This window comes from Amblyomma americanum, chromosome 4, assembly GCF_052857255.1.
Source record: "Amblyomma americanum isolate KBUSLIRL-KWMA chromosome 4, ASM5285725v1, whole genome shotgun sequence".
NCBI lineage: Eukaryota > Metazoa > Arthropoda > Arachnida > Ixodida > Ixodidae > Amblyomma > Amblyomma americanum.
Window position 1 is genome coordinate 148,118,947 of NC_135500.1, and position 24,915 is coordinate 148,143,861.

At 46.1% G+C, this 24,915-nt stretch overlaps 1 protein-coding gene across 2 annotated transcripts in view; it reads right to left on the bottom strand.

Moving 5' to 3' along the window:
* The window catches only part of LOC144128507 (RNA helicase Mov10l1-like), a 60,647-nt gene that overhangs the window by 12,592 nt on the left and 23,140 nt on the right, over window positions 1-24,915 (bottom strand). For both annotated transcript variants that reach the window (XM_077661947.1, XM_077661948.1), the window contains exons 4-15: window positions 24,230-24,432; window positions 20,956-21,048; window positions 20,621-20,761; window positions 17,939-18,148; window positions 17,363-17,471; window positions 13,969-14,223; window positions 12,077-12,236; window positions 6,961-7,157; window positions 4,353-4,421; window positions 2,900-2,977; window positions 2,652-2,807; window positions 984-1,213 (exon numbers count right to left, since the gene is read on the bottom strand). In XM_077661947.1, the coding sequence (XP_077518073.1) occupies window positions 984-1,213; window positions 2,652-2,807; window positions 2,900-2,977; window positions 4,353-4,421; window positions 6,961-7,157; window positions 12,077-12,236; window positions 13,969-14,223; window positions 17,363-17,471; window positions 17,939-18,148; window positions 20,621-20,761; window positions 20,956-21,048; window positions 24,230-24,432 (1,901 nt within the window). The remainder of the gene's footprint in view (window positions 1-983; window positions 1,214-2,651; window positions 2,808-2,899; window positions 2,978-4,352; window positions 4,422-6,960; window positions 7,158-12,076; window positions 12,237-13,968; window positions 14,224-17,362; window positions 17,472-17,938; window positions 18,149-20,620; window positions 20,762-20,955; window positions 21,049-24,229; window positions 24,433-24,915) is intronic.

Consider the following 24,915-nt stretch of genomic DNA (forward strand, 5'->3'; position numbering starts at 1 on the left):
TCAAATAGGACAAATGAAGTACACTACTTTAACTCCTGAGCAAAATCTGTCAGCAGCGCATATCGCTCTGTCTGCCGCCCGTAGTTTCGTATTGCCTCAAGCCAATCAAGATGCAGGGCGGCAGATGACTAGAAATGAAAGAGTGGGTCGAATGGCAGCACGGTGCAGGCTTTCCCGTAAAACCGAAAACATTGCTGGTGCTACCATCGAACTATACATCGCCGCGCAGACTTTTATGACTGACGAAAATGCTCCCAAACGCATGGTCCGATTGAAGCGGTAACATAATTTGAGTCACCGCAGACCCAGAGAGCCACAATCAACAATGGGCTGGTAAATGTAAAACAGTTCCAATCTATCTTTATTCTAAATCCGACATGCCCTCAGGATCAATATGGCTCAGCGCCCCATTAACACCGAGTTTGCTCGCAGCGCCCTTAGTTTCCCTTTCAATGTTTTGTGCATATGTTATGAAACGTCACGCACTTGGCTGCGCTGCTCAGCCCCATTCAGTTCCTTGGCATCAGCAGCGACGACAGCCGGGACTAGGGAGTGGCCTCGCGTGTGCCACCAGTTGCTGGAACCGCTTAAAATAGCACAAAAATTATTAGAAAACGTGCGGGAGGTGCCCACCGCGTGGAATATGAACGGCTGCATTTTCTTTAGAAAAAAAGGAATGATCGCGCTGTTTCCGACTGCTGCCGGAACACAGATGCCAAAATCGTTCTGGCCATTCAGGCGCAAAGTGGCGCAATTTTCATCTCTTCTCTGTGGTTGGCGCCGCTAGGCACAAGAAGTTGCATTTGTATCAAAATGGCGCAATTGGAGCGGGAGTCCCACCCTTGCTCTGGTGCCAATGAGCAACCCTCCCCACCCCTCCCCCCTTCCCTGCCTCCATCCGTGTGGTATTTCCATTCTTCCAGCGTGCCGACACTCTGCGCTTGTCGCATGCTGTTTGCCGTTTGTGCAGTGTTAAACCGCACCTGTTCCTGAGCCGTGTGAAGGGCAGGGATGGCAGCGTGGGATCCCCGCTGCTGCCGCTGCCCAGGAGCAGGCGGTGGAGGAGGGACTCGCCCAGGCCGCCCTTGATCGCCAGTCGAGACCGCACTACGGGGCCCAGCTGCATGGGGTCCCCGCCCAGGACAAAGCTCCCTCCCGCCAGGCACACCAGCCCCATCACCACCAGCGTCTCTGGCTCCGTTGCTTGCCCCGCCTGCAACAATGACAAATGGGGGAAAATAAATCATGCATGTAATTAACTATGTGACACTGCCTGTGCAAGAACTTCAACTGTCACTGACAGGAAGTGGGTCCAATCACAAATTTCTAGCACGCTACACTTGCTTTCACTGCTCTAACCAATAACTGCACTAAAAATGGTATAACTGGAAATGACAGCTGTAGGATATGGCCCCTGCTGTGACTTCGTTGCATTGTATGCTTCCCAACAGTTCTAGTGCTCCGAGAGGTTTCTTTTGCCAGTTTATGAACAGTAATATCAAAAAGCTCTTGCATGTTGCGATCTCATAACACAGATGATACGCATATGACGTCAAAATTGGTACCTCCATGAAGTTAAATTTTTTCACTACCTAAAGATGTCATTTGCAAGTTGCTAATTACACTGAATATTTTACATCATGTGCTGATCAGTACGAGCTGGTAATAGCAAAAGAGCAAGTTTGAAGACCCCTTGTATAATAACTTGGCCATCGTCATCACTGGCGGGTTGCCTGAAAGATGGATTCTGCAGCAGACAAATTCAGCAAGAGTGAATTGTAATGCAAGCTTTTCCAGATTTCACAGGGGCAAAGAAAAAATGGTTTGACAATACACAACAGATAGAACAAGCAATTGTGAACAGGAACTAGCTTTACTGCCTCTGTAGTGGCCAGTGCTCATTGTGGTCACACAGTGCATTTTGCTGCAAGCAATTTGGCACACACCTCACGAGTCCTCCTTTCATTGACACACTCACAACAACATTATGCGTTTCCTTTAAAGTCGGCCATCGAAGTCAATCTTTATGTAGAGAATAGGACTCACTTTCTGCATTTTTGAATTTTAACTGAGGTACACATAAAGACAAGTATGTCGCATGCATCTTACTGTACTTACACGAAAAACAACGAACTGCAGAAATGATATATCAGGACAGGAAATGTATACAAAGTGAAAGTGCTCACTCACTAAACTTCTTTTTTTTGTGTCGACTGATGGCTAGGAGCTATCTTATGGGTCAAATGGTATCTTTTAGGGCTTTCAGAGGTGGGAGCGTGACCGTTCTGCACTCTCCACTGCCTTGGCACAAGCTCCAAAAGGCTTCGTCTCGAATCTTTTTTACTGTTTTCTTAAGGCACTACCATAGAAGGTGCTATGTCTTTTTTTTTTACCATATCCTACACTGCCAGGAGAGAATTCAGCATCTGTGAAGCTCTCATTTGCATGCTGTCCCAGGCGACAAGGGAGACAAAATTTCTGTGCAGCATAGCCTTAACGCTTTGTCACTGCAAAATCTGTTCGAAGCCAAACCCCAACCTGCCTACAAAACAGCAAGAGTCAATGCAGCAGTGATGAAGGTGCTGTGACACTGAGGTCCAGCCTAGCTGCGGGAAAGTACCACAAGGGGCAATGTTCCATCACTTCCTCACCTCATCCAAGAAGCCATGGGTGAAGTGATCGGGTGGAAGGCCCAGGCTGTACAGTGCACCAGCTGTGATCACCGTGGACACAACGATGCGGTGCCGCGCTGCTTTCTTCACGGCTCCCGTATTCATGCACAGGTGCCTGATGGTAGGTGGAACAGCCTGCCAAGGAGACATGCACAAAATGCTGGTGACAACCAGAAGTGGTGCACGCATTGGAGCAATTGCGAGGCCTCTTGAACAGAGTGTCTTACATCGACATCCCTGTGGTAACCCAGGAGCCGCACAATGTCCGAGGACACCAGCTTGCCAGATGCCCACAGCTTTTCTGTCTGAGAAGAGAGAAGAAAACAGAAAGGAAGGAGGAAGGGGTGGAGAAGCGTAAGAGTGAGAAGACTGCCTTTAATCTTCTTCAGTCCTTGCACCATAACAAACTGTAAGGACACTCAACAAGACTTGGAACAGCACTGACTCTCAATAACAAGGGACAAGATTCAGGCACATGCAGGTAAACAGTACTATGTCCCAGTGAGATTATGAACAGAAAAATCAAGACGTGGGGCAGATTGTCCTTCCAAGATAAGAGATGGATAAGGTCCATGATAAGCACCCCCCCCCCAAGAACTGCTCTGGACCGACACTCGAACTGTAGAATTAGCAGTGTCGTCGACAATGGTGCGCCGAAAAACTCATTTTGCAAACTTCACGGCTGCACACCTTGGGAAAAAATTGTCCAGTAATCATGCAAAGCCTCTACTGCAAAACTGTTCAGTTTTCACGATTGCGCTGCGTACCCACAATGAGCAGCTAATCGTTTTTTGAGCACAACAAACACAGCCTCAGACTCGTGCCACGGCATTTGCAACGCTTTCCAGCGCGATACTCTTGTAGTCTTCCGTGACCCCCTATAAAAGTGGCCACTGCCTCCGCGATTCAAAATACCACGAAGGTTAAATGCATGGGCGGCGACCGAGGCATCGTGCAGTGCTTGGTCAGATTAGAGCAGGCGTTGCACCCGCCCCAGTTAGAACTTGAAAGAGCCAAAGCTCACTGCCTTTCCTGCACCTGACTAAAGTTTTGCTTCACTGAATACGTTGCATTTTGACTTCCTCTCAGTTGCGGTGCAATTAAAGCTCAAATGCTTAAGATTTTCGCGGGTGGTCGCTTATATCGAATTACCACTTGTAACGAATTTTTTCGTCGCCCTGCTGACTTCGTTATAATGAGGGATTACTGTACTTACACGCATACAGTAGAATCTCAATGATTCGAATTCATATAATTTTCCAGCCCAAGTACAATGTGTAGAATGTGCAGAATTTCTGATGCTCTGAGCAGTCTCACGCAAATTACTGATGATGAACGCACGAGCCGTGACTGCATCACCAATGCCACGTTCATTAGTCACGCCGTACGCAATGTGAGCAGCGAGTACCAGTGCGCGGACCGCACATCGCTAGTCTCGCTGTGTAGAACAACGCGCTGTGGGGCCACAGCAGCGATGATGACGGCAGCACTAGTGAAGATGATGGAGGAAGTGTGGATGAATAGTCAGTGACCAGTACATTTTTATTTTGCAATGTGTCGAAGGGCACGGTTACCCTTTTTTTTCTGACATGCGATAAGGGGGGTCGACTTACATTCAAGCGGACTTACTATTGTGTAAATACACTATCACCATCTCGTTTGAAAATGAAGAATTCTTACCAAAAGGTCAGCTGCACTGTTTGAAGGTGCACAGGCAATCAGTCGGCTATGCTTTATGTTCAGGAACACCTGCAAAATATGAGCTTCAGTAATACCTTTGTGAATATAAATTAGAAAGAAAAAACAGCCCTAGGAAATGTTATTATCCAATGATATCAATTTGCACCTAACTACCAATGAAAGCATGTCAACAAGTACTGACAGCACACCAGCCTTAACCAGTGTTGGCGGTAACATGTTACAAGTAACGGCGTTACCGGTAACGCGTTCCTTTTTTCGGTAACTTAGTAACATACTCGTTACCATTCGGGAATTGTAACGGGTAACATACTTACGTTAAAATTTTTCAGTAACGTGAGGTGTCACGTTACTGTTACTTTTTGTTCCAGTTGTCCTCCACTCCACCCGCTTTTTTTAGAAAAAGATAGTGCAGAGCACCTAAACTGATGTTGCAAATAGACAGGTGCTCTTGATAGCCTCTGTTGCGGCTCACATGCATGCCAGAAAACACCTGCTCTTGACGACGCACCCAATTAAAAAAAAGAAAAGACAGCATGGCCATAAAGCACGAAGTCCATGCACAAACATGCATTCACACACTTGCCTTCACCTACCTCCCCTTTCCAAACCACTCACACACACAACTCTCTAAAGAGTGGAAGCATGCTGATCATCTTGGAACATCACATTTTTCAGGATTACCTTAAATTTGTTGAGAGTTCAGCAATGTTTTCTTCGTGAAGTTAGAATTGATGATGAGGAGTCATTTTGTGTTTAATGTCATATTCAGAAAATGACTTCAGTGAATTATGTGCCACAGAGTTAGAAGCCATCACATGCAACTCTACAGGCAACTTTAAGCCACTGTAACATTGCTAAGCTTTGTGCAAAGTATTCTCGTTAAATCAGCATTTCGCGTAAAATCGTTTGGGCTAGAAGTTTTATGTGAGATGTGAGCTTTATAAAATTGTTATCGCGAGTTCTTAAGGGGAAGACGCACTAATTAAAATTTACGGCCATGAAGTAACGGCAAAGTAATGTGCAGTACTTTTTTTCGGTAACGCATACCTGCCAACCTCAGGGCTTTCAAATTCGTAAAACCCTGGTGACCAAGGGGGTGGGGGGTGTAGCCAAGCCAGCACGCTTTTTTCTTAAAAGTCGCGTTTTGTCGCCAGTCCACGCCGCGATAGCGCTGAAGCTTCTTCACACGTGGCGTCACACGTGAGGAAACGCACAAACTGCGTACAGCACGTGACGAGCGCGGAATTTCAGCACGCTGGAAGAACGCAAGTATCACGTGGACTGAATTGAGGGCCGCTCACAGTTGTTTAACAGTCTTGCCGCAGCGGCCATTACGATGCTTTTGACAAACAACCAAGCATACAAAAATGTCCGTGACAATGCAATCGTTCTAAACGGCGCATAGCTCGGCTGACTGATAAGCGAAGCCGATAGCCGCCGACGCTTCGGGCTGGCGGCGAAGCTCCAAAAACGAAACTACGCGGCCAGAATCTCTATCGGCCTACCGGCGGGGGCCTGCCGATTGTGAAAACACCTGCAGTTGCGCGCATGTCAGAGGGGCGCCGATAGGAAATATAACATGCAGTTCAGGCCTGGGGACAAATGTTTGGGCAATCGGTTAGTCGTGCACGTCATCATAGTGCGACATGACACCACTTTTTGGGAGCCTGTCAGAATTGACCGATGCCAGCCCCTGGGCATCCGAATAAATGAGCCCCCATCGCCACAGTCTTACAGGGGCGTTCGGCAGGACTGTGATGGCAGCGCAGATTACCTGAATTAACCAAGGCTGAGAAGTAGGAATAAATGGTTATTTAATTCGAATTGACGAAGTTTTACTCTACAGTACTCCAGGTGCTGCTCATTTCACAGATGGTATACACATCCCTTTCTCGTGGCGGCGGAAGGTTACCACCGGCAACAGTGTTCTTTCTAACAAAATTTTAAACATTTATCGCAAATAAATTTTAGAATCCGTAATATTTCAGGCAAGATTCGTAAAATCTTAATACGGGTCAAAATTCGTACATTTTACTGAAAAATCGCAAAAGTTGGCAGGTATGAGTAACAGTAACGGTAACGCGTTACTTTTTTTTGTAGGTAATGTAGGGCGGTAACGCGTTCCTTTTTTCTGAGCGTAACGAGTAACGTATTTAGTTACTTTTTTTTGGTGATGCCTACAACACCGACCTTAACACCTACACTGCACAGTGAGAATCTTGCATTCGAATAATGAAACTGGTGTCTCTCAAGCAACTGTTAAACACATCGCATAATGCCTCATTGCATCTTAATTAATCACAATTCACAAAGGAACGATCAAAACCTGACAAATTTAAGTTGCGGCATCGCAAAAGACTAATCTCTCTCTCTCTCTGCTCCGTAAAAAAAAAAAAAAAAATGTGCACGCACACACATACATGCAAAGCAAGTACAGTGGACTCTAGATAATTTGTATCCGCTGAATTCAAACAGATAGTTTATCTGAACACACGGTTTTGTCCTGTCAACATCAATTCTATTAAAAAAAGCTCCCGTTAGAAGTGTTAATTCAAACGTCGCATAACTCAAATTTTCAACAACTTGCCTGCAGGATGGCCTCGACGAGGGTGACGGTCTTGCCGGTTCCAGGGGGACCCCAGACAACGTAAGGCAGGGGACCTCTGCTGCCTGCCATGATCTGATGCACCGCCTCCTGCTGCAGCTCATTCAGCTGCTCGTTGACTAGCTTCAGCGGCTTCTTCGATGTCGGGGACTGTGCTACTCCAGCTCTTGGAAACAGCACTGTGCACAAGCATTCCCCATACCACAGCTTACCAACTGTCCCTGCGTTCCACTCCGCAATTTAGACCAACACACTCTGCTCACAAAATAATACCAAAATGAATTAAAAGGAAAAAAACTCCTCAATAAAAAATTACCGGTACCAAACTAGGCACTATACTTTGTCTTGCAATGAACACCTCTTTTTGGGCTAGTTGGTGAACAATTGAATTGGTGAAAACGCAGCACCTGTGTCTCATCTTCGTTCCTTCTCGTGGTTTGCACGGTTTGGCACTATTTTTTCGTCAATTCCTCTCCCAACTTTCTAACAATGGAGTGGAAGCAACAAGCATGAGATAACAAATTATAAATTGTAAATTGTGGGGCTTAACATCCTGAAGCAACACATAGAGGGAACCCGTAGCGGAGGGCTCTGGACTGATTTTTACCAGCCAAGGTTCCTTAACGTGTGCTGACATCGCACAGCACAAAGGCACATTTTGCGTTTCACCTCCATCGAAATACGGTGGTCACAGTCAGGCCTTACTCCAGGTCCTCTGGCTAAGCAGCCAAGTGCCCTAACTACTGAGCCACCCCGCCGGATTTTGAGGGAACAGTTTTCAGACGTAGGCTTACAAGCTGACGATGAAATTAGCAACATGCAGAAGCCACTGTCTCATATTCAAATAGATTTCTGACAACTGAGAAAGATGCGAAATTCATAACAGTTCTTGAAAATTGAAAATTGGTTTTTGTGGAAAGGAAATGGCGCAGTATCTGTCTCATATATCAGCAGACACCTGAACCTTGCGTGCCCTAAGGGAAGGGATCAAGGAAGAAGTGAAAGAAGAAAGGAAGAAAGTGGTGCTGGAGGGCTTTGGAATACCGTATAAACGCGTGTAAGGGCCGCACCCCGTATTCCCAAAGGAAATATTTGAAAAAAAAAAAAAAAAATCAGTGTAAGGGCCGCACCCAAACTTTCCAGGAAACACGCAAGAATAGCCTTCGAAATACATGCGCACAGGAGCTTCGAGGTGCCGCCCATGGATGGCGCCCGAGGCCGCGGGTCATCATCATCATCATCTTTTCTTCTGCCGCGAGCTTCTGCTACTGTACTTCCGCTATCCGTATCGGCATCGGTATCGCCAGGTCTAACTTTGTTCTGTTCTGGCTGTCAAAGCATGCGTTTTTTGGTGGTTGTGTTAGCGTGGTCGCTCGGCGTAGTTGTTGCTCTCGTGCGCTGTCGTTCTTCACTTTTTCATGAACTGCCTCCGAGCATTGTCACTGTTGCACGATGGGCAAGCACCTCAACAGCTACACGGCGGGCTTTAAACTGAAAGTAGTGGAGTTCGCTCTCGAACACGGCAAGCGTGCCGCGGGCAGAAAATTTGACGTGGACGAGAAGTGTGTCCGACGGTGGTGCGGACAAAGGGATGCGTTGAAGAATACCAGCTCCAAAAAGCGCGCTTTCCGAGGCAAGCCATGCAAATTTCCTGAGCTAGAAGAAGAGCTGGTATGCTATTCAATGGAAGTGCGGAACAAAGGCTACGCGTTGACAACGGACATGCTGCGCGTGAGGGCACAAGCCTTGGCGCGTGCTAAAAGCATACCGCACGAGGACTTCAAGGCTAGTGACGGCTGGGTACGAAGATTTCTGAAGAGGAAGGGCCTATCATTTCGGCGAAGGACCACACTGTGCCAGCGGCTGCCCCCCGACTACACCGACAAGGTGCTCAGCTTTCAGAAGTATGTCATCGGTCTGCGTCGTGAGCACAACTATATATTTTCGCAGATAGCGAACGCCGACCAGACCCCCGTGTGGTTCGACTGTCCCGAGAGCTGCACAGTTGAACTGAAAGGAAAGAAGAGTGTTTTCGTGCGGACAACCGGCGCGGAGCGCCAACGGTGTACCGTTATGCTCTGCGTCACCGCGGACGGGCGGAAGCTGCCCCCCTATGTCATCCTGAAAAGAAAAACGATTCCTAAAGGAGTTTTCCCCAAGGGAATTGTAGTTCGCGCCCAAGAAAACGGCTGGATGGACGATGGGCTTGTGCTCGACTGGGTAAAAAGCTTTTTGGAGAAGCGCCCAGGCGCCATGCTGGCCCGACGATCACTCCTCGTCTTGGACAGCTTCCGCGGTCACTTGGCGGGTAGGGTTAAGGAACGCCTGCGCGGTATCCACACAGACATGGCCGTGATACCGGGCGGCCTCACCGGCATGCTGCAACCCCTGGATGTAAGCGTCAATCGGCCTTTTAAGGTTGAATTTCGAAGGCAGTATTCGGAATGGATGGCCAATGGCAATCACGACGAGACGCCGACAGGGCGGCTTAAGAGGGCACCGCTCGCGACTGTGCTTGGATGGATTTTGTCCGCGTGGAATTCCGTGTCGACCGACATTGTAACCAGAAGTTTCAAAGTGACCGGAATTTCAAACAGTTTAGACGGGACCGAAGATGACTTTCTGTGGGCTGAACATTTACCTGAACACAGCACCAGCTCAGAGTCTGAAGACTCTGTGAGTGATGCCTGAACGGTAAATAAATGCCGCGCATTCCAGATTGGTTTGCTTTCACTTGAAAAAAAAAAAATTTTTTTTCGAAAATTGCGTGTATGGGCCGCACCCCGAAATTTGCCCCCCGAATCTGGGAAAAAAAGTGCGGCCCTTACACGCGTTTATACGGTAACTTCGACCACCTGGGGAACTTTAACATGCACTGACATCATAACAGTTCTTAAATCATAATATTGTAACATAACAAAGTTTGATACAGCCAATCATAACACACAGACTGTTCCGAAATTAAATGCGCCTAGTAGAATGCTTCTCTCAGCTAAACTGGTGAATTATTCCAACTCAAATTCTGCACAGGAATGGCATTCGGTCGGCAGAATTGTTCTATGCTACATTTGTTTGGGGTATCTGCTTAAATCGACCAAAAAAAGTGGGATATTCACGTCATCCACGGAGATGAATTTTCACGAGACTTGAAATTTAGTGATGTTTTGGCCAAACTAAGTTTTTTTCTGGTTATTGATAAAGCAGTTGAAAAAGCACTTTAAACGTACCGTGAAACACCCGCCCCCCTTGCCAAATCTCCACGGCTGACGACGGCACCACCACTGCAATCGCCGAGATAACTGGTTGTTTTGTTTCGTTGTCTCATGGATGACGCGAATATCAAACTTTTTTTTACATGAATTCAGGAAAGTACCCCAAACAAATGTAGCATAAAACAATTCTGCCGACCAAATGAGATTTCTGTGCAAAATGTAAGCTCGAACAATCCATCAGTTTAGCTGATAGAAGCATTCTAAGGCGCGTGTTAAATTGCGGAACACAATAGTTTGACACAGCCAAAATTCATTATACAAAATTCCGCAAAAGCATGCAAGAGCCGAGCAGTTTAGCCAGTGAAGGGATGGCAACTCAGTCAATCCTTACTGATAAAGTGGGGAGACATTTTCCAAATTTCAAGGCCATTTTAAAGGCACATGCGGCGATTCCACAGACCGCAAAAAATAAGCAACAGTTAGTATGTTGGCTTCCCTGCAAAGCACCACCAGCACACAACAACAGCAGACCAAGCGCCAGCCACGGTGGCTTCCCCACATTAGAGCCGTGCTGTGTGGAAACTGATACATCAGAGCGAACACTATTGCCATATTCACCTCCTCCGTTAGAGCCGGCATGAGCACACAATCGTTACTGCATGGCTACAACCGTCCACGCTGCTGCTTCCGGGGCACTGTCGGCGGGTGTGAAAGGCACGAATGCACGCCAACCGCCTGGCGACCAACCTGCCTCGCTACTGTAGCTTTGCAATAAAGTGCACCTTCCGTGGTGCTTTGGAGTGTGAGATAACAGTGCAAACCTTGGCGCGAACGCTTGTTGCAGCACCACAAGTCACTTGTGTAGTGTGGCGAAGCCTGTCGCCTGCTATGCGAGCAGGCACCATTTTGTGCAGGGGAGTTCGGTATTGTACATACCGTGTTTGATACATGAAGTACAAATTACATATGTTGGGCAAAAATATTTAGAAAAACATTTATGTAGCTAACAATTCGTAATGTCCGTGGTCTTTATATTGTGGTTCTAACAGCGTAACAGTGAAGAAAGTAAAGGGACTGCATGTGCATCAGCTATTCCTGTACCTTGCGGTCTACGGCACTGCGTTTTCATTTTTTGATATGGGCACAACCTTTGCTATGGGCATAACCTATCTTATATGCCCAATCTACACCTGTGTGACAAGCACAGTATCAGGTTCTACGGCAATGTCAAGTGTCTCATTGACACCATCCACTTCACTTACATATACATTGCGTATGAGCAATGAGAATGCAGAGAAGAACTGGAACTACATGGCCCTTTTACTGCTGCATTTGCATACAAACACTGTCTCTATAAAATATAGAAGCTTTGCATTACTAAAAATACTCATTATGCATATGTACCATCTGCACCACACCAAATGCAAATGAACAGGCTGGCAGAAACATGAACACAAAAGGACAAAAATATAAGCTGCTGGAGAGCTAACACAGACAGGTTCTGTTAACACTTTCAAAGAGTGGTCTCAGTGCCCCAGAAGTGAAAATAAAATGCCCTAACATGCAGTCTCCATTAATTATGGTATTCTCGTTTTGTTGTTCGTCTGATGGTGACAATACATTTTTTGCTTAAATAAAATATAAAAAAAATAAATTGCTTGGGAATGTGCCTAACATGTCTTGGGATGCATAGCAGCCTAAAATACACAAAGCCATCAGTAAGAGCTCTAAAGTGTGTGCCAAAAAAAAAAGAAAAACCCAACTTTATAGAAGCAGCAGTAACATGCGAACCAAGCAAAACAAGAACCGTGTGGTTACTTTGCCCCATGAAGTAGGGCCAAACAGTCAGACAACACACCACTGACAAGCTCAACAGCTGCGCTCACCCGAACGAAGAAGAGGGCGGGACAGGCGTACAGCTAGGTGACAGCGCCGTAACGGGGTGCGGTTCAGTTGGAAGAACAACTGCCATGTTTGACCAGGACTCTTCAAGAGTTCTTCGTTGAAGGCAAGGCTAAACCTCAAGACGGCGTCATCAGACATGACCTGTCATGACGAACATGTAAAAGCAGAACAACATGAACAAGAGTACAAACACTTGGGCGTGTTGGTGCATTTTTGGAACATGAAAAAGTAGTGCAATTAGATGAGAACAGAAAAGGAAGTGCTGTGACTGTGTGCATTCCTTTTCTGCCCTCGTCCTATTGAGCTACGCTTTTCGCATTCATGACCAAAACACTAGCCTTGGCAGGCAAAAAGAAAATAAATATAAAGGCACTCAGATTTGCAACAAGTTGATGTGTGCGCTTACTTAAAGGTATACAGACAGAATTTTAAACACGAACAAAGGATCTGATTCATTCCCTCAGTGCATAGCATGCTTCCAGCAAGTTGCAATCACACCAGAATGTAATTTTTGATGATTTTCAGTTACAGTGAAACGTAACTTATTAGGACTTGCACATGGGCCGACAAACAGATGCGACATTTCTATCCAGAGTTCAAATCGCACCTAATTCACCCCAATTTACTTTTCACCGCAATTACTTTATTTTGCATATATAAATGTCCTCAAGACATTTCTTTCCGTGCACGTTAGCACTAATTTATGTGTTTTTGACCATGCCGGTTCCGCATGTTGATGAAGCAACATATCCATAAGGGAAGCAAGAGCATGATCGCAGTGCGGTGCTTGAATTACCCGCATGAGGTCATGCAGTTGTGACGTCACGAACTGGTCGGTTAGTCCCAACTTTTCCGCCATGCCGAAGGCAATGCCGACACTGGTTTTTCTGCGGCACGGGGCATTTAACACTATGCGTTAAAAGAAAGTAAACTACATACCTTCAATTCTTCATGCTTTGATACCAAGAAAAGCACTTTTTTACCCAGGGTCCAGTGCATGATATCCTCAGTCACTTAAGCACCATAGCACCCAATATGCCGCAGTTACACAACTCAAATGCGCACCTTTTCTTGCGAAAAAAAAAAAAAACGCTTAAATTGACATGCGCATTAGAATCATGTTTTGAAAATGAAACTATGCTAGCAACACCCTGTTGTCATCGGCATCACAAAATGACGGCTTGGTACTTCCTGCACATCAATATAATTGATATCACCTATCTCAGTATTGGATACCGAGAGGTCTCGTGAGTACCTGAAGTGTCCCTCCCGTCAGCCAGGCGCCGACCTAAACACGAGCCAATATGGAAATGTCAGTTGCAAAGACACGTCGAGTTCGCTACGATGCCGGGATAAAAAAAAAAGGCGATGTTGCATGTGGGGGCTTTCTAAGCACACACTGGTGCAGCTGGGCAACCCTGCACCGTGTGTGCAACTGGCGCCAACACTCCCGTTCAGGGCGCACAAGCAATAGACAAGTTCACAGAGTGCGACTATGCCGCCGGAGCTCCCGTCGAAAGATAAACCCGTCATGGCGATATTGGAGCACAGCATGTTGGCGTTCTGCCAAGGTCTGCACTGCAGATGCCAACGAGGGTGTGAAGGAACAAGCTAAGGGGATCTTGTGTACAGAGGCATGTGGCAATTGGGCCAGCCTCACATGCATATTTCTTTATCGAACCATGAAAATCTAGCGTGCGTTGTAATCAAAGGCATTGCATTTTTTTTTTTCTGACCTTGAAGAACAGGTGCGCATTACAATCGAAGACGTGTTAGAATTAAATAATACGGTAACCTAACCTCTCCTCATTAAAGAGGAGCACAAAGCGCACCCACTTCACTACTGCCCCACGATATGGTGATGGTGTCTCACTTCGTGTACGAAGCCCTCATAATTGAGCTGCTCGTTGGATACTGCGCCGGCTGGTCGCACCACCACCCGGTCGCCAACCCGAGGTGGGAACTGAGCCTCCTCCAACCATGAGGCCAGGCTGATCCGCACCAGGTGGCCCTCGAGTTTCAGCAGGGCGGGGCACAGTACCCGCTCCTCCAGCTCGCGGCTCAGATGCACCTCCTCCAGGTGCAGCAGGAGCTGAAGCTTCTCCAGATAGTTCTCGGGGCACAGTGGCTGCAGCATGCATCGCGAGCAATGAATGAGCCTTGCCTTCACATTAGGTCACATGTAGTGGCATGCGTCGTAGCAGAAAAGAAGCCCAACAGCATCTTGCTTTTCTAATGTAACAAAAGGAATGGAAAGCACGAAAATAGTCACACTAATTGAATTTGAATTGAGTTTGGAATACCGTAAATTGCACCTTAAATCCTCCAAAACAAGCAGGAAAAAAAAAAAAGACAAGTCACTTTACACACTCAGGGTGGCAACCCATTTCCCTATTAGCATAAAACTTGTTACATCAATTACTGCAATAAGTAATGCAGAGCTAAAACTAGTAAAGTCATAAAACGTAGGTCATATTCAAAACAAAGCTTCAGGAAAAAGTGTGACATGTTTCACTTCGTAATGGGTCCCGTGCACATGTCGCTTTAGGCATCTTTCCACTGCTTAGGTCTTGAGGAAGAGCTGCGAAATGGACGAGACAAAACCACTACAGATTTGCTGGGGCATCAAGCAATAAGTAAATATTTCCTTTTGTTTGTGTATCATGCTTTCTTTTCTTCCTTGAGGGCCCTGCACTCCTCTCATGCAAACTCGTCCTTGGTGCACTGCATCTCTCTTGACACTTCACCTACCCCGAGGGAGCAACGGCGGCGACAGCTTGCCGGTCCATTCTCTCAGTCTAAAGTAGCCCATGATGTTCTGCTCAGGAGAGTGGCAAGAACCTCACAAAGGGGAAGTTTTGGGGGGATTTTTTGCAAATTTTCTTCATCCTTCGTCCCACTGTAGCCAGAAGTTTTTTATACGTGGTAAAACAAATGAGCGATTGCCGTAGTATGCAATGAAAGAGAGGGTAGCCACTGACACTTCTCACTTCTGTCGAGGCAACTGCCACCGGCTAAACATCGCCTGGCCATTACGAGTGACCTAACACCCTGGCCTGCGAGGAGCGCAATGCCATGTGAGGTGAGCAGACTCCTTCAGTCTCTGCCTGCATGTGCTCCCCTTTTGTGGTTGCAGACCCCTTCACTGCCATCGTGCTCTATAACTTGCTTAAAGGTGCACTAAAGAGGAATCTGAACTCGTCTTTTTACCGCGGGAACTCAGTCTACACGTTCTGAGCATTTTTAGAAACTTCGAATTATTGTCCTGTGCGGCCAATTTTCTTATATTAAGTTGGATTAAACGTCCCGGCTCCCGCCTTTTCTTTTAACTCAACGCTGAAGGTAGGATGAGTCAACCAGCGCATGAAGTGCCTTTCAGCCAGTCCCGTGGCGGCTTGCCGCTCTGCCATCGGCGGAGTTATAAGTAAATAAGAGACCACGCCTATTTTGATTTCTGTAGGCCTAATTTGCGGCTATGCTGTCTGCAACTGAAACTATTTATTCACAGAAACCTAAAAAACAAAATTAAAGTAAAAGCGAAGCCGCCACGGGACTGGCTCTTACCTTCAGCGTTGAGTTCAGAAAAAACGTGGGAGCCGGGACGTTTAATCCAGTTTAATATAGAAAAATTGGCCGCACAGGACAATAATTCGAAGCTTATACGAATGCTTGGAACGTGTAGATCGAGTTCCCGCGGTAAAAAGACGTGTTCAGATTCCTCTTCAGTGCACCTTTAAAGCAGTAAACATCTTGAGTAATGAACTTGTGTTTGTTTTATCTAGTCGAAGCCACCTGAAGCCTTTCACAGGTGCTGCAGCAAATAACTCAACCAACTACATCTTCCGTTTATGATCAGGAAGGAACTGTGTTGCCATACTCATTGCAACGTGGATTCAGCACCAGAGCTTTAAGTGGTAAGGCTATCGCAGAGGCCCCAGAAGAGAACTGCTCCCTCCAGCCCATCATACATACCGTATAAACGCATGTAAGGGCCGCACTTTTTTTTTTCAGATTTGAGGGCCAATTTTTGAGGTGCGGCCCATACACGCGATGTGCGAAAAAAAAAAAGTAAAAATACAACAATCGGGGAATGAGCGGCATTTATTCTATGTCCAATCGTCACTCGCGACGTATTCCGACTCCGAGGTCACACTGGTGCACGCTCAACCCACAACAAGTGACACAGCATTTCCACTGTCAACGCGTAGCCGTTCCGCGCTTCCATCACTTAGCAGGGCAGCTCTTCAATGGCCATCCAGTCAAGAGCCTTAGAAATTCTCAATCGCCGTCGAACTCGAAGGAGTTCTGTCACTGCTACAGGGCAAATTTCAATGGCCACTGAAATGGTTATCGTGTCCCACGCCAAGCTTGTGTGGCGCTACAATCACTACTTCCGACTGTGTGCAAATAGCAAAATACGTATTTTATAAATCTATACTAAATGCTGAATACAGTTATTTGGAGTCACAGGAGGTACTTAGTTGTTATTAAAGGCCAGTTGCGTTGTCTTGAAATACACTGCCTTTGTAGCATTTTCTGTCTAGTTTTGTAGCGCTCTGGCAACGCTAATATCGCTGGCGTTTCAGTCTTCTGCGATGGAGAGTATAAAATTAATGCGCTTTAAACCAGACTGATACAATTTTAAAATTAGTGTACAGACTGCTTGCATTAATGTTCAGGAGAATAATGTTTGTTCATGCTTTTGTACCGTGAACATATCGTGTATGAAAGTGTGCTTGGCGCCAGCAACTTTGGGCAGCACTTGAAGGCCCTCGAAATCACGATAGAGTTCCACGTTGCTCCATTGACTCCATAGATTATTGACTCGATGGCCATTGAAACTGCCCGTGTAGCAGCGCTCAGTCGCCTTTGAGTCGATGACTATCGACTCGAGGGCCTTCGAAATGCCCATGTGACAGGGGTATAAGCCTATGCAAGCGTGAATTCCAACTGTTCCCATTAGATAAACACCTGCGGCCATGAGGTGGGTTGCTGAATAAGTATAGTGTGAAATTCTGAGAAACAAAAGCAAATCTTCAAGCAAATTACAAGACAGCCACAGCAATATGTAAAATGGGCTACCTTGAACTTGAACTTTACCTCGACAAACTCAGTCTTGTGAGAGTGGACGTGAGCCCCCTTGAGCTTGACTGCAGTGAGCGTTTTCCAAAGCATACTTGAGAGTGAATTAACATGAATGAGCTACCCATCGTGGTGCTGAGGTATGAAAATAACACAGGCCAAGATGCGCAGGAAGTTCGCAGTACCTGACGAAGTGATCCACCGACGAAATTCTCTAGCTCTTGAGGCGACATGCTCCAAAACACTGCGTTCACTGGGAAGCGAGGAAGCCCATCAGGGAGCTTCGCTTGACGCCTGTTAGAAAGGCAAGGAAAGGTACAACAACAAATGCTCGTCAACAACTTGGTGTGAAATAAAACTCACTGCGCCCAGCCTACCATTCAAACGCAATAAGCTGACATATCTGGTAACCATGAGCAGGTGTAAGCATAAACTGCTTTGCAGTTATAGCTTAGTACTAACCTGGCACTGCTGAGAAGCTCAGGAGAACTAATCTGTGATGATGGCTTTGATACATAAATGAACTCTGCTAGAATTAGTCATTTCCAATATATTTGAGCGATTACAAGTTATTTTCAACTGCTACTCAATAAAATCTTCACACACTGCTATGCCTCAGCAGTCATGAACTACACAAACGTCCCCATCCATTCAAAAAATCGTAAAGCCATCATTCACGACATCTCTGAACAAGAAAACAATAACAGTATGTTCCCGCCGAAATGTTACCGCTAGACCTATAAAAAAAAAAGGTTCCTTACATTGGTAACCGTTCACCCGGCACAGTCCACAGCCGATTCTGGAGTGTTGCAGCTACAGTTGAGTGGGTTTTCTTGGAAAGAGGAAGTGCAACACTCGATGGCAGTAGTCTCTGCTCCAGGGGATCCACCACGTTGACACAGGCCACGCAGTGGGCAGAGAACCCTTCCTCAAACTCTAGCTCAATCTTCTCGCTGCACGCGCCCAGTTCACTGGAAAGGAACAAAAATAACAAGCTTGTCCAGAGAAAATGGTGCGCTATATGAAATTTAACGTCCCAAAGATGCACCTGGCCTGTGAGATATGCCACAGTGAAGGGCTCCAGATTAATATTGGCCACCTGAGGTCCTTCATGTGCACTGAAATCGCACATCACATCGGCATTTGTGCATTTCACCTTCACCGAATGCAGCCATCATAGCATCACATAGAACTGCATAGCAGCGCGCAATTGTTAATCATGTTTGACAAGAATATACAGTAATCCATCGTTATAACGAAGTCAGTGGGATGGCGAAAAAATTCGTTATAAGTGGTAATTCGATATAAACGACCACCCGAGAAAATCTAAAGCAGTCGAGCTTTAATTGCGCCGCAATGACGAGGAAGTCAAAAATACAATGTATTCAGTGAAGCAAAACTTGATTCAGGTGCAAAAAAGGCAGTGAGCTTTGGCTGTTTCAAGTTCTTACCGGGTGCGTGCAACCCCTGCTCTAATCTGACCAAGCATTGCCCGAGGCCACAGTCGCCGCGCCCATGCATTCAACCTTCGAGGTATTTCGAATCGCGAATGCAGTGACCGATTTTAGGGGGTATTTCGGGGTATTTCGAAGGCAGTGATCGCTTTCATGCAGGGGGGGGGGGGCACGGAAATGCCATGGCTAGAGTCTGAGGTTGTGTTTGTTGTGCTCGAAAAACGATTAGCCGCTCATTGTAGGTACGCAGTGCGATCGTGAAAACTGAACAGGTTTTGCAATAGGGGCTTCGCACGATTACTGGGCAGTTTTTTTTCCTGATGTGTACAGCTGTGAAGTTTGCAATTGAGTTTTTCGGCGCTCCGTTGTCGACGACACTGTGCTAATTTTGCAGTTCGAGTGTCAGTGTTCACGCAGTGTCGCGTCCGCACTGTTGACAGATGTCTAGAAACAAAATTCGATGACCCTACCACACATTTATACCGTTTGTCTAGTCGGACGGCGCAAATCAAGCATGACTGGCTGGAAAAAATCGGTGGGGAAACACCGTGGTTGCGTTGACCCGCCATGTTGACAGCCTGACTCGCTGCTGGCGAAGGGTGGCCGCCACGGCGGCGATGACTCTTCTCGCTACTGGGCCGGGACCGGAAGAAATTTCGAATAAAACGATCTTTCGAGCAAGGTGATTTCGTTATAACGAGTGATTACTGTACCACAAGCCTTTTCATCAGAAAACACACACACACAAAACAAAAAATGTTTTTGCTTTAAGTTAAAATGAAACGGTATAGAAGATGTCTAAAAAGTTCCATTGCAATTAAGAGGCAGCTTATGTTCAATTCCTTTACTATCTAAATTTACATGGAGACCATTCAACTGCTCCCATTATGCAGCCATTGCTCAAATGTGGATGAAATTTGGTGCGCTTAAAAGCAAAAGTAAAAACCAAAAGCGAATGACAGAAGCACACTTCAACCAACTTCCTGGTCCTATAAGCAAATTACCAAAAAATCACAACGAAATTCTCAAAACATCCTCTTTAAAACGGTGCAGCTCTACGACAAAAAATTGAAGGAGACTCTTAAGCTCTGCCTTAAGGGTATGACGTGATAGTATTAATGAGTTAAGGCCCATATATGCGAAATTAGTCCTTCTCTTCTTTGCATTCATAGATCCCTGGAAGTCCTCATACCACTCCTGCACCGTGGTGCAGCGGTGACTGCACCACTTTCTGCCTGCCCTTTAAATGGAATACATTTCTTGGAAATTGGTCGAATGAATGCCAGGAAAAAACATTTCTCTGTCCATATGTATCTAAACCGAAGTGCTTCCCTAAAACCTCCTTTCAAAGGTCACCCACGCAATAAATGAAAAAAGGAAAGCTGTACTGAATATTTTTAACACCTAGATAAATAAAAATAACTTTCGGGTTTTAACATCCCCGAAAAGCCTAGAGGTTATGAGGGAAGCTGTAGTGGAGGGCTCTGGATTAATACAGACCACCGGAGCTTCTTTAACACACATTGATATTGCACAGTGTAGCAGAGGCAGCAGAAGTTTAGGTGGGCGGATGAGATTAAGAAGTTTGCAGGCAAAGGGTGGATGACACTCGCAAAGGACAGGGTTAATTGGAGAGACATGGGAGAGGCCTTTGCCCTACAGTGGGTGTAGTAAGGCTGATGATGATGATGATGATATTGCACAGCACACGGGCTTTTGCATTTCGCCTACATTGAAATGCAACCGCCTCAGCCGGGAATGAACTCTGGTTTCCTGGCTTGGTCTCAAAAAGTAGAGGAGAAGTGATATTACAAATTAAGGACTTCAGTCATTTACCTTCTCCACTTCCCTAGGTGTTTCAGTGCATTTCAAACGGGAAGAAATATGAAACCTGTCTTTTTTTTTTTTTTAAACTGGTGTGTGGCTCATTTTATCCAGCAGTAAAACCCTGCAATAGAACACATGCAGAACTCATAAGAGGCTCGCTACCTGCCAGTACACACAAAATCCAAGCTGTGTCTCCCACCCGACGCAATCATATATGGCTTGAATGCTTCGGCAAGTGCCACCTGTTTACTCGTGGAATGAAGCTTGCATGCAAGCAGGAGATGTGGCCTGTCCGTTGTGTTCCTGTGCAAAGAAAAAAAAACATGGTGATAAATTCACAATGCCAAAGCTTAACAGCTGCATTTCTGATTTTATGATGCAAGAAACCATCAAACTCTTGCATGAAACAAGGGACGACACAATTATAAATTGTTATGTCCACTATTAAAAATAAAGCCGAGAGGAAGAGGGAAGTGAGGCGAAGGAAGCAAGCTTACATGATGCAAAGTTGTAGGGTGTGGCTCTGCCCAGGTTTTAGTTGGCCAAAGTCAATTACCCTAGGCACATCAAGGCCTTCAGGAACTGAAGAACTGCAACAAATAAAGAACACTAAATGAGTGTGCACATAGACTGACTAGGGAACGGGCACAAACAATCTACAGCTTAATTTTAAAACACATAGCTAAATTCACTTTTCTCCTCCTTTTTTGGGGAAATAACTGCACTGCAATTATGTAATCCGCAATTTCTATGATTCTTCTGTGACCAATGGCAGGCATTGAACAAAACTATGGTTGGTTTTATGCTCAAAGGCTGCTTGTTCCCAAATATTAGTGACGAGATTGAACGATTCCACCGTCAGTGAAGACAAGACTGGTTACTGTATGACGACACATCCAAAGGTCAAATTTTACTTCATAATTAAGATTTAATCCATGATTTGCCACCTTACCATGTACAATGACAAGTGAATGTGTGAGTGGGTAGAGCAGAATTTGAAGCAAAACTTGAGCAGTACATGCATGCATCCATAGAGAACATAAGAGACGCCCGCCAAAGCACAGTGTTACCATCTGTAAGGAATGAAAGAACTGTCCTGTCGCAACTCAAAATAGTAGCATGCAGTTTTCAGCTAAGTCAGTGCTCCTGTCTGTTTTGCTGTGGGGTTGTACCCCTCGCTCACTGCCACTGTCGTATCATTTTTCTTTCGTTGCCTCCGGTGTGCACTTCACTTAGCTCACTCAGAAAACTAGCCAGTCATCACACAGAAAACAAACTTCCTTACATGAACACTTCTAGAATATTTTTTTATGCATCACACAAAAACCTATGAAAACAGCTAAATCCTATTTTGACATGTACAGTTAAACCTCGATGTAACGAACCTCTATATAGTGAATTCCTTGATATAACGAAGTTTCTCTTCAATGACACCAGCACTGAAGTGCGTGTGTTTGTGAACCGCATGTAATGAGGGCTTTGTGGCAGCTGACCTTAAGACATTATTCATGCAACGTCAATTGCGGGGCATGCCTATGCAAGCAACTATGACTCACAACAACATGGAGCGAGCAACACAATCCTGTTGTCCGGAAAGAGGATATTTTTGTCCGTGCCCTTCGGCACACATATTAGAAAACCAGAATGTGCTGCCCCTCCCCACCCCCTTCGGGCAGCGTCGTTTGGGCTTTGTGCAACCCTCAGTTTCAGCTCTTGGTTTCAAAACTCGCAACAAAAGGGTGGCTGGTGGGGTACAGGGTCGCCACGCAGGAGCCCCCAGCCACCCATCAAATCTGCACTGTGCTCCAGCACTGTTGGCACATCTAATAATAATAATAAATTGGTTGTTGTGGAAAGGAAATGGTGCAGTATCTGTCTCACATATCGGCGGACACCTGAACCGCGCCGCACGGTAAGGGATCTGTTTTCGCTTTTGGAACATCATACTACATAGTACGACAGTTCATGCTCAAAAGCAGCAAAAAATAATAGGGCATAGCAAAAAAGAAACGGTGCAAGAAGTGCACTTCCATTGGCGTTGCGTGACTGCTCGCGTGATTCCGGCGCCGATAACTCTCGCGCTTTGGGAGCGGAGACAGCGGAGACAGCGGAGAGCTCCGACAATGCAAGGTGAACAGTCCCGTTTTGTCAGGCAACAGGAACTGGCAGACGAAGAAAAGGAACAAGCGGGAAGAAGCATGAGCCTCTGCAGCCGGTCTACAGCGGTGCTGCGACCACGCGCTTTCTCCTGTAGCTCGGCCACGATGCCCTCCCCTCCCCCCGCGCCTTCCCCAATCTCCCCACCCCACTCGTAACGGCGTTGCGCGAGCCGCGGAGGTGGTGATGGCAGCTGCTGCAGCAATCGTGCTATCAGAGCAATCGCAAAACGTTTTGCCGCGTTTATAACTTCGAGTAATACTATTTTCTGTAAGCACTTTCAATGTGATTTCACCTACATTTATTTTTTATTTTGGCTTCTGTTCTGCAGTGTCCTTTCGAATCTTCTCGCGAAAACTGCATGTAACGAAAACCTTGATGTAACGAAAAAATCTTTTCAAAAAATTTTTTCAATTTCAATATAACCAGGTTTAAGTGTACTGCATGTGTGATATAACAAACTCACTACACCGATTGTCTATTAGCTAGCACTGCGTTACTTGAACTTTGCCCAAACTACGTGAAAATTTCATGATGATGATGATGATTTTTTTATTGCACAAGGGCAGCTTTGGCCAGAGCGCCATGGAACAAGGTAGTTTTCATTGCACAAGGTGGGGTCGAAGACCCATTTCCCAAGCGTTTCACCCTAAATAAGCCGAGCGCCAGGCAGGGGAAAGCTTGTACCCGTTGTATCACAGGTGGGTACCCGGCAGCACTGGGGATTGAACCCCACACCTCCCGCATGCTAGGCCTAGTGATGATAAATTTCACGATGATAAAACAAACTGCCATGAAAGGCACATCTACGATGACAACGAGCAAACTTGGTTGACACAATGCACCGTGCTCCAGTGCTGTTGTCACTTCTACATGGCAAACACAGCAACCCCCACAGCTTTCACTTTAATAACATCATATCCAAGTGACACTACAAGAGCTGATGCTGAAATGCAATGCTCAACAGGACAAAGCAAAAAAGATGCCTAACGAGCAGTGCATGCACATCACTGCCACTCGGTTCTTCGCATGATTCCGGTGCCGAGAGCTGACGTGCCATGGGAGTGAGTACCGTGGTGCTCGCCAGAGGCGTGAGGCGAAGAGTGTTTACTAGGACTACAGCAGCCGTGCAGAGAGGGGACACAAGGAAAGAGGCCCACCCCATGCATAGCCGTGTCATGCGAGCCAGGGCGGAGACGGTGGCAAGTGCTGTGGCAGTCGCATTATCACCGCGATTGAAAAATGTTCCTCTAGTTTATTGTGAAAATTTGGTCAATGATTTGACCTGCATTCATTTCTCATCTTTGTTTCTGTTCCGCATTGTCCTTTTGTGTCTTAATGCAAAAACTACAAGCGACAAAAAATCACTTTTCTCAATTTCATGACATCCAGGGTTAACTGTATTCTATGGCTTATACCCTGGAGCCTTAAGGAAAGCTAACTTATTTTTAAGCCTGGCACTGACTCACCACATATGAAAAAGGGCATGGCAGAGCTGCCACAGCACAGCAAATTCTGCTAACAAAAACATCCTGCAGTATTTATTTAGCACTCCTCATGAGCTACACTGCAAACTTCTCAGCAGTGCTCCCTGACCAGCACATGCAGACTCACAGGTTGTTGTTGTCTTCAGTGACACCGTTCTGGACGAGAGGGCTGGGCAGTGACGTCACTGCTGCCTCTTCCATGTATGGTTCGACTGACAGAGCCCGCCATGAGAGGTTTCCCTGATCACTTTCAATGGCTTGAACTGTTACCTGCAGCCCCACACGTGGTTTTGGTGCTTCGCTCGGCCACTGCTCAATTGAGAATGCTATCTGCACGAGGCAAAGGTAGAAAAAAAAAATGTGTAATAAGAGCACTCACTGCGATTGCTTTTGTTCAATACTGCTAACTACAAACTCCACTATGACACAAGCATGCGACTCCTACTGAATCGGAGAAATGTTTGGTAGGCAGGCGACAGTTTTCAGCTTTCAAGAGCATGCCATTAGAGGGAATTTTATTGTTAGAGGATTTGGATGCCAGACCGAAACCTTCAATGTGGCACAAAGGCAAAAGCAGAGCACTACCACACGGTGGCGCACTGAGGGGAACAGTAAACAAGCTGAAGCCTTGCACTCTCTTCAACCCTCCCTCTCCCACAAGTGCTCAAACCAAACACAGATACACCACTTTTCTTGTACCCTCACCCCTCCACAGGACACATATTGGCCTCACCTCAACCTCAAGGAAAAAAAAAAAAGGTCTGGCTGCTCCACAGTCTCAAAATTTATGCACAATTAAATAAAGAATACACT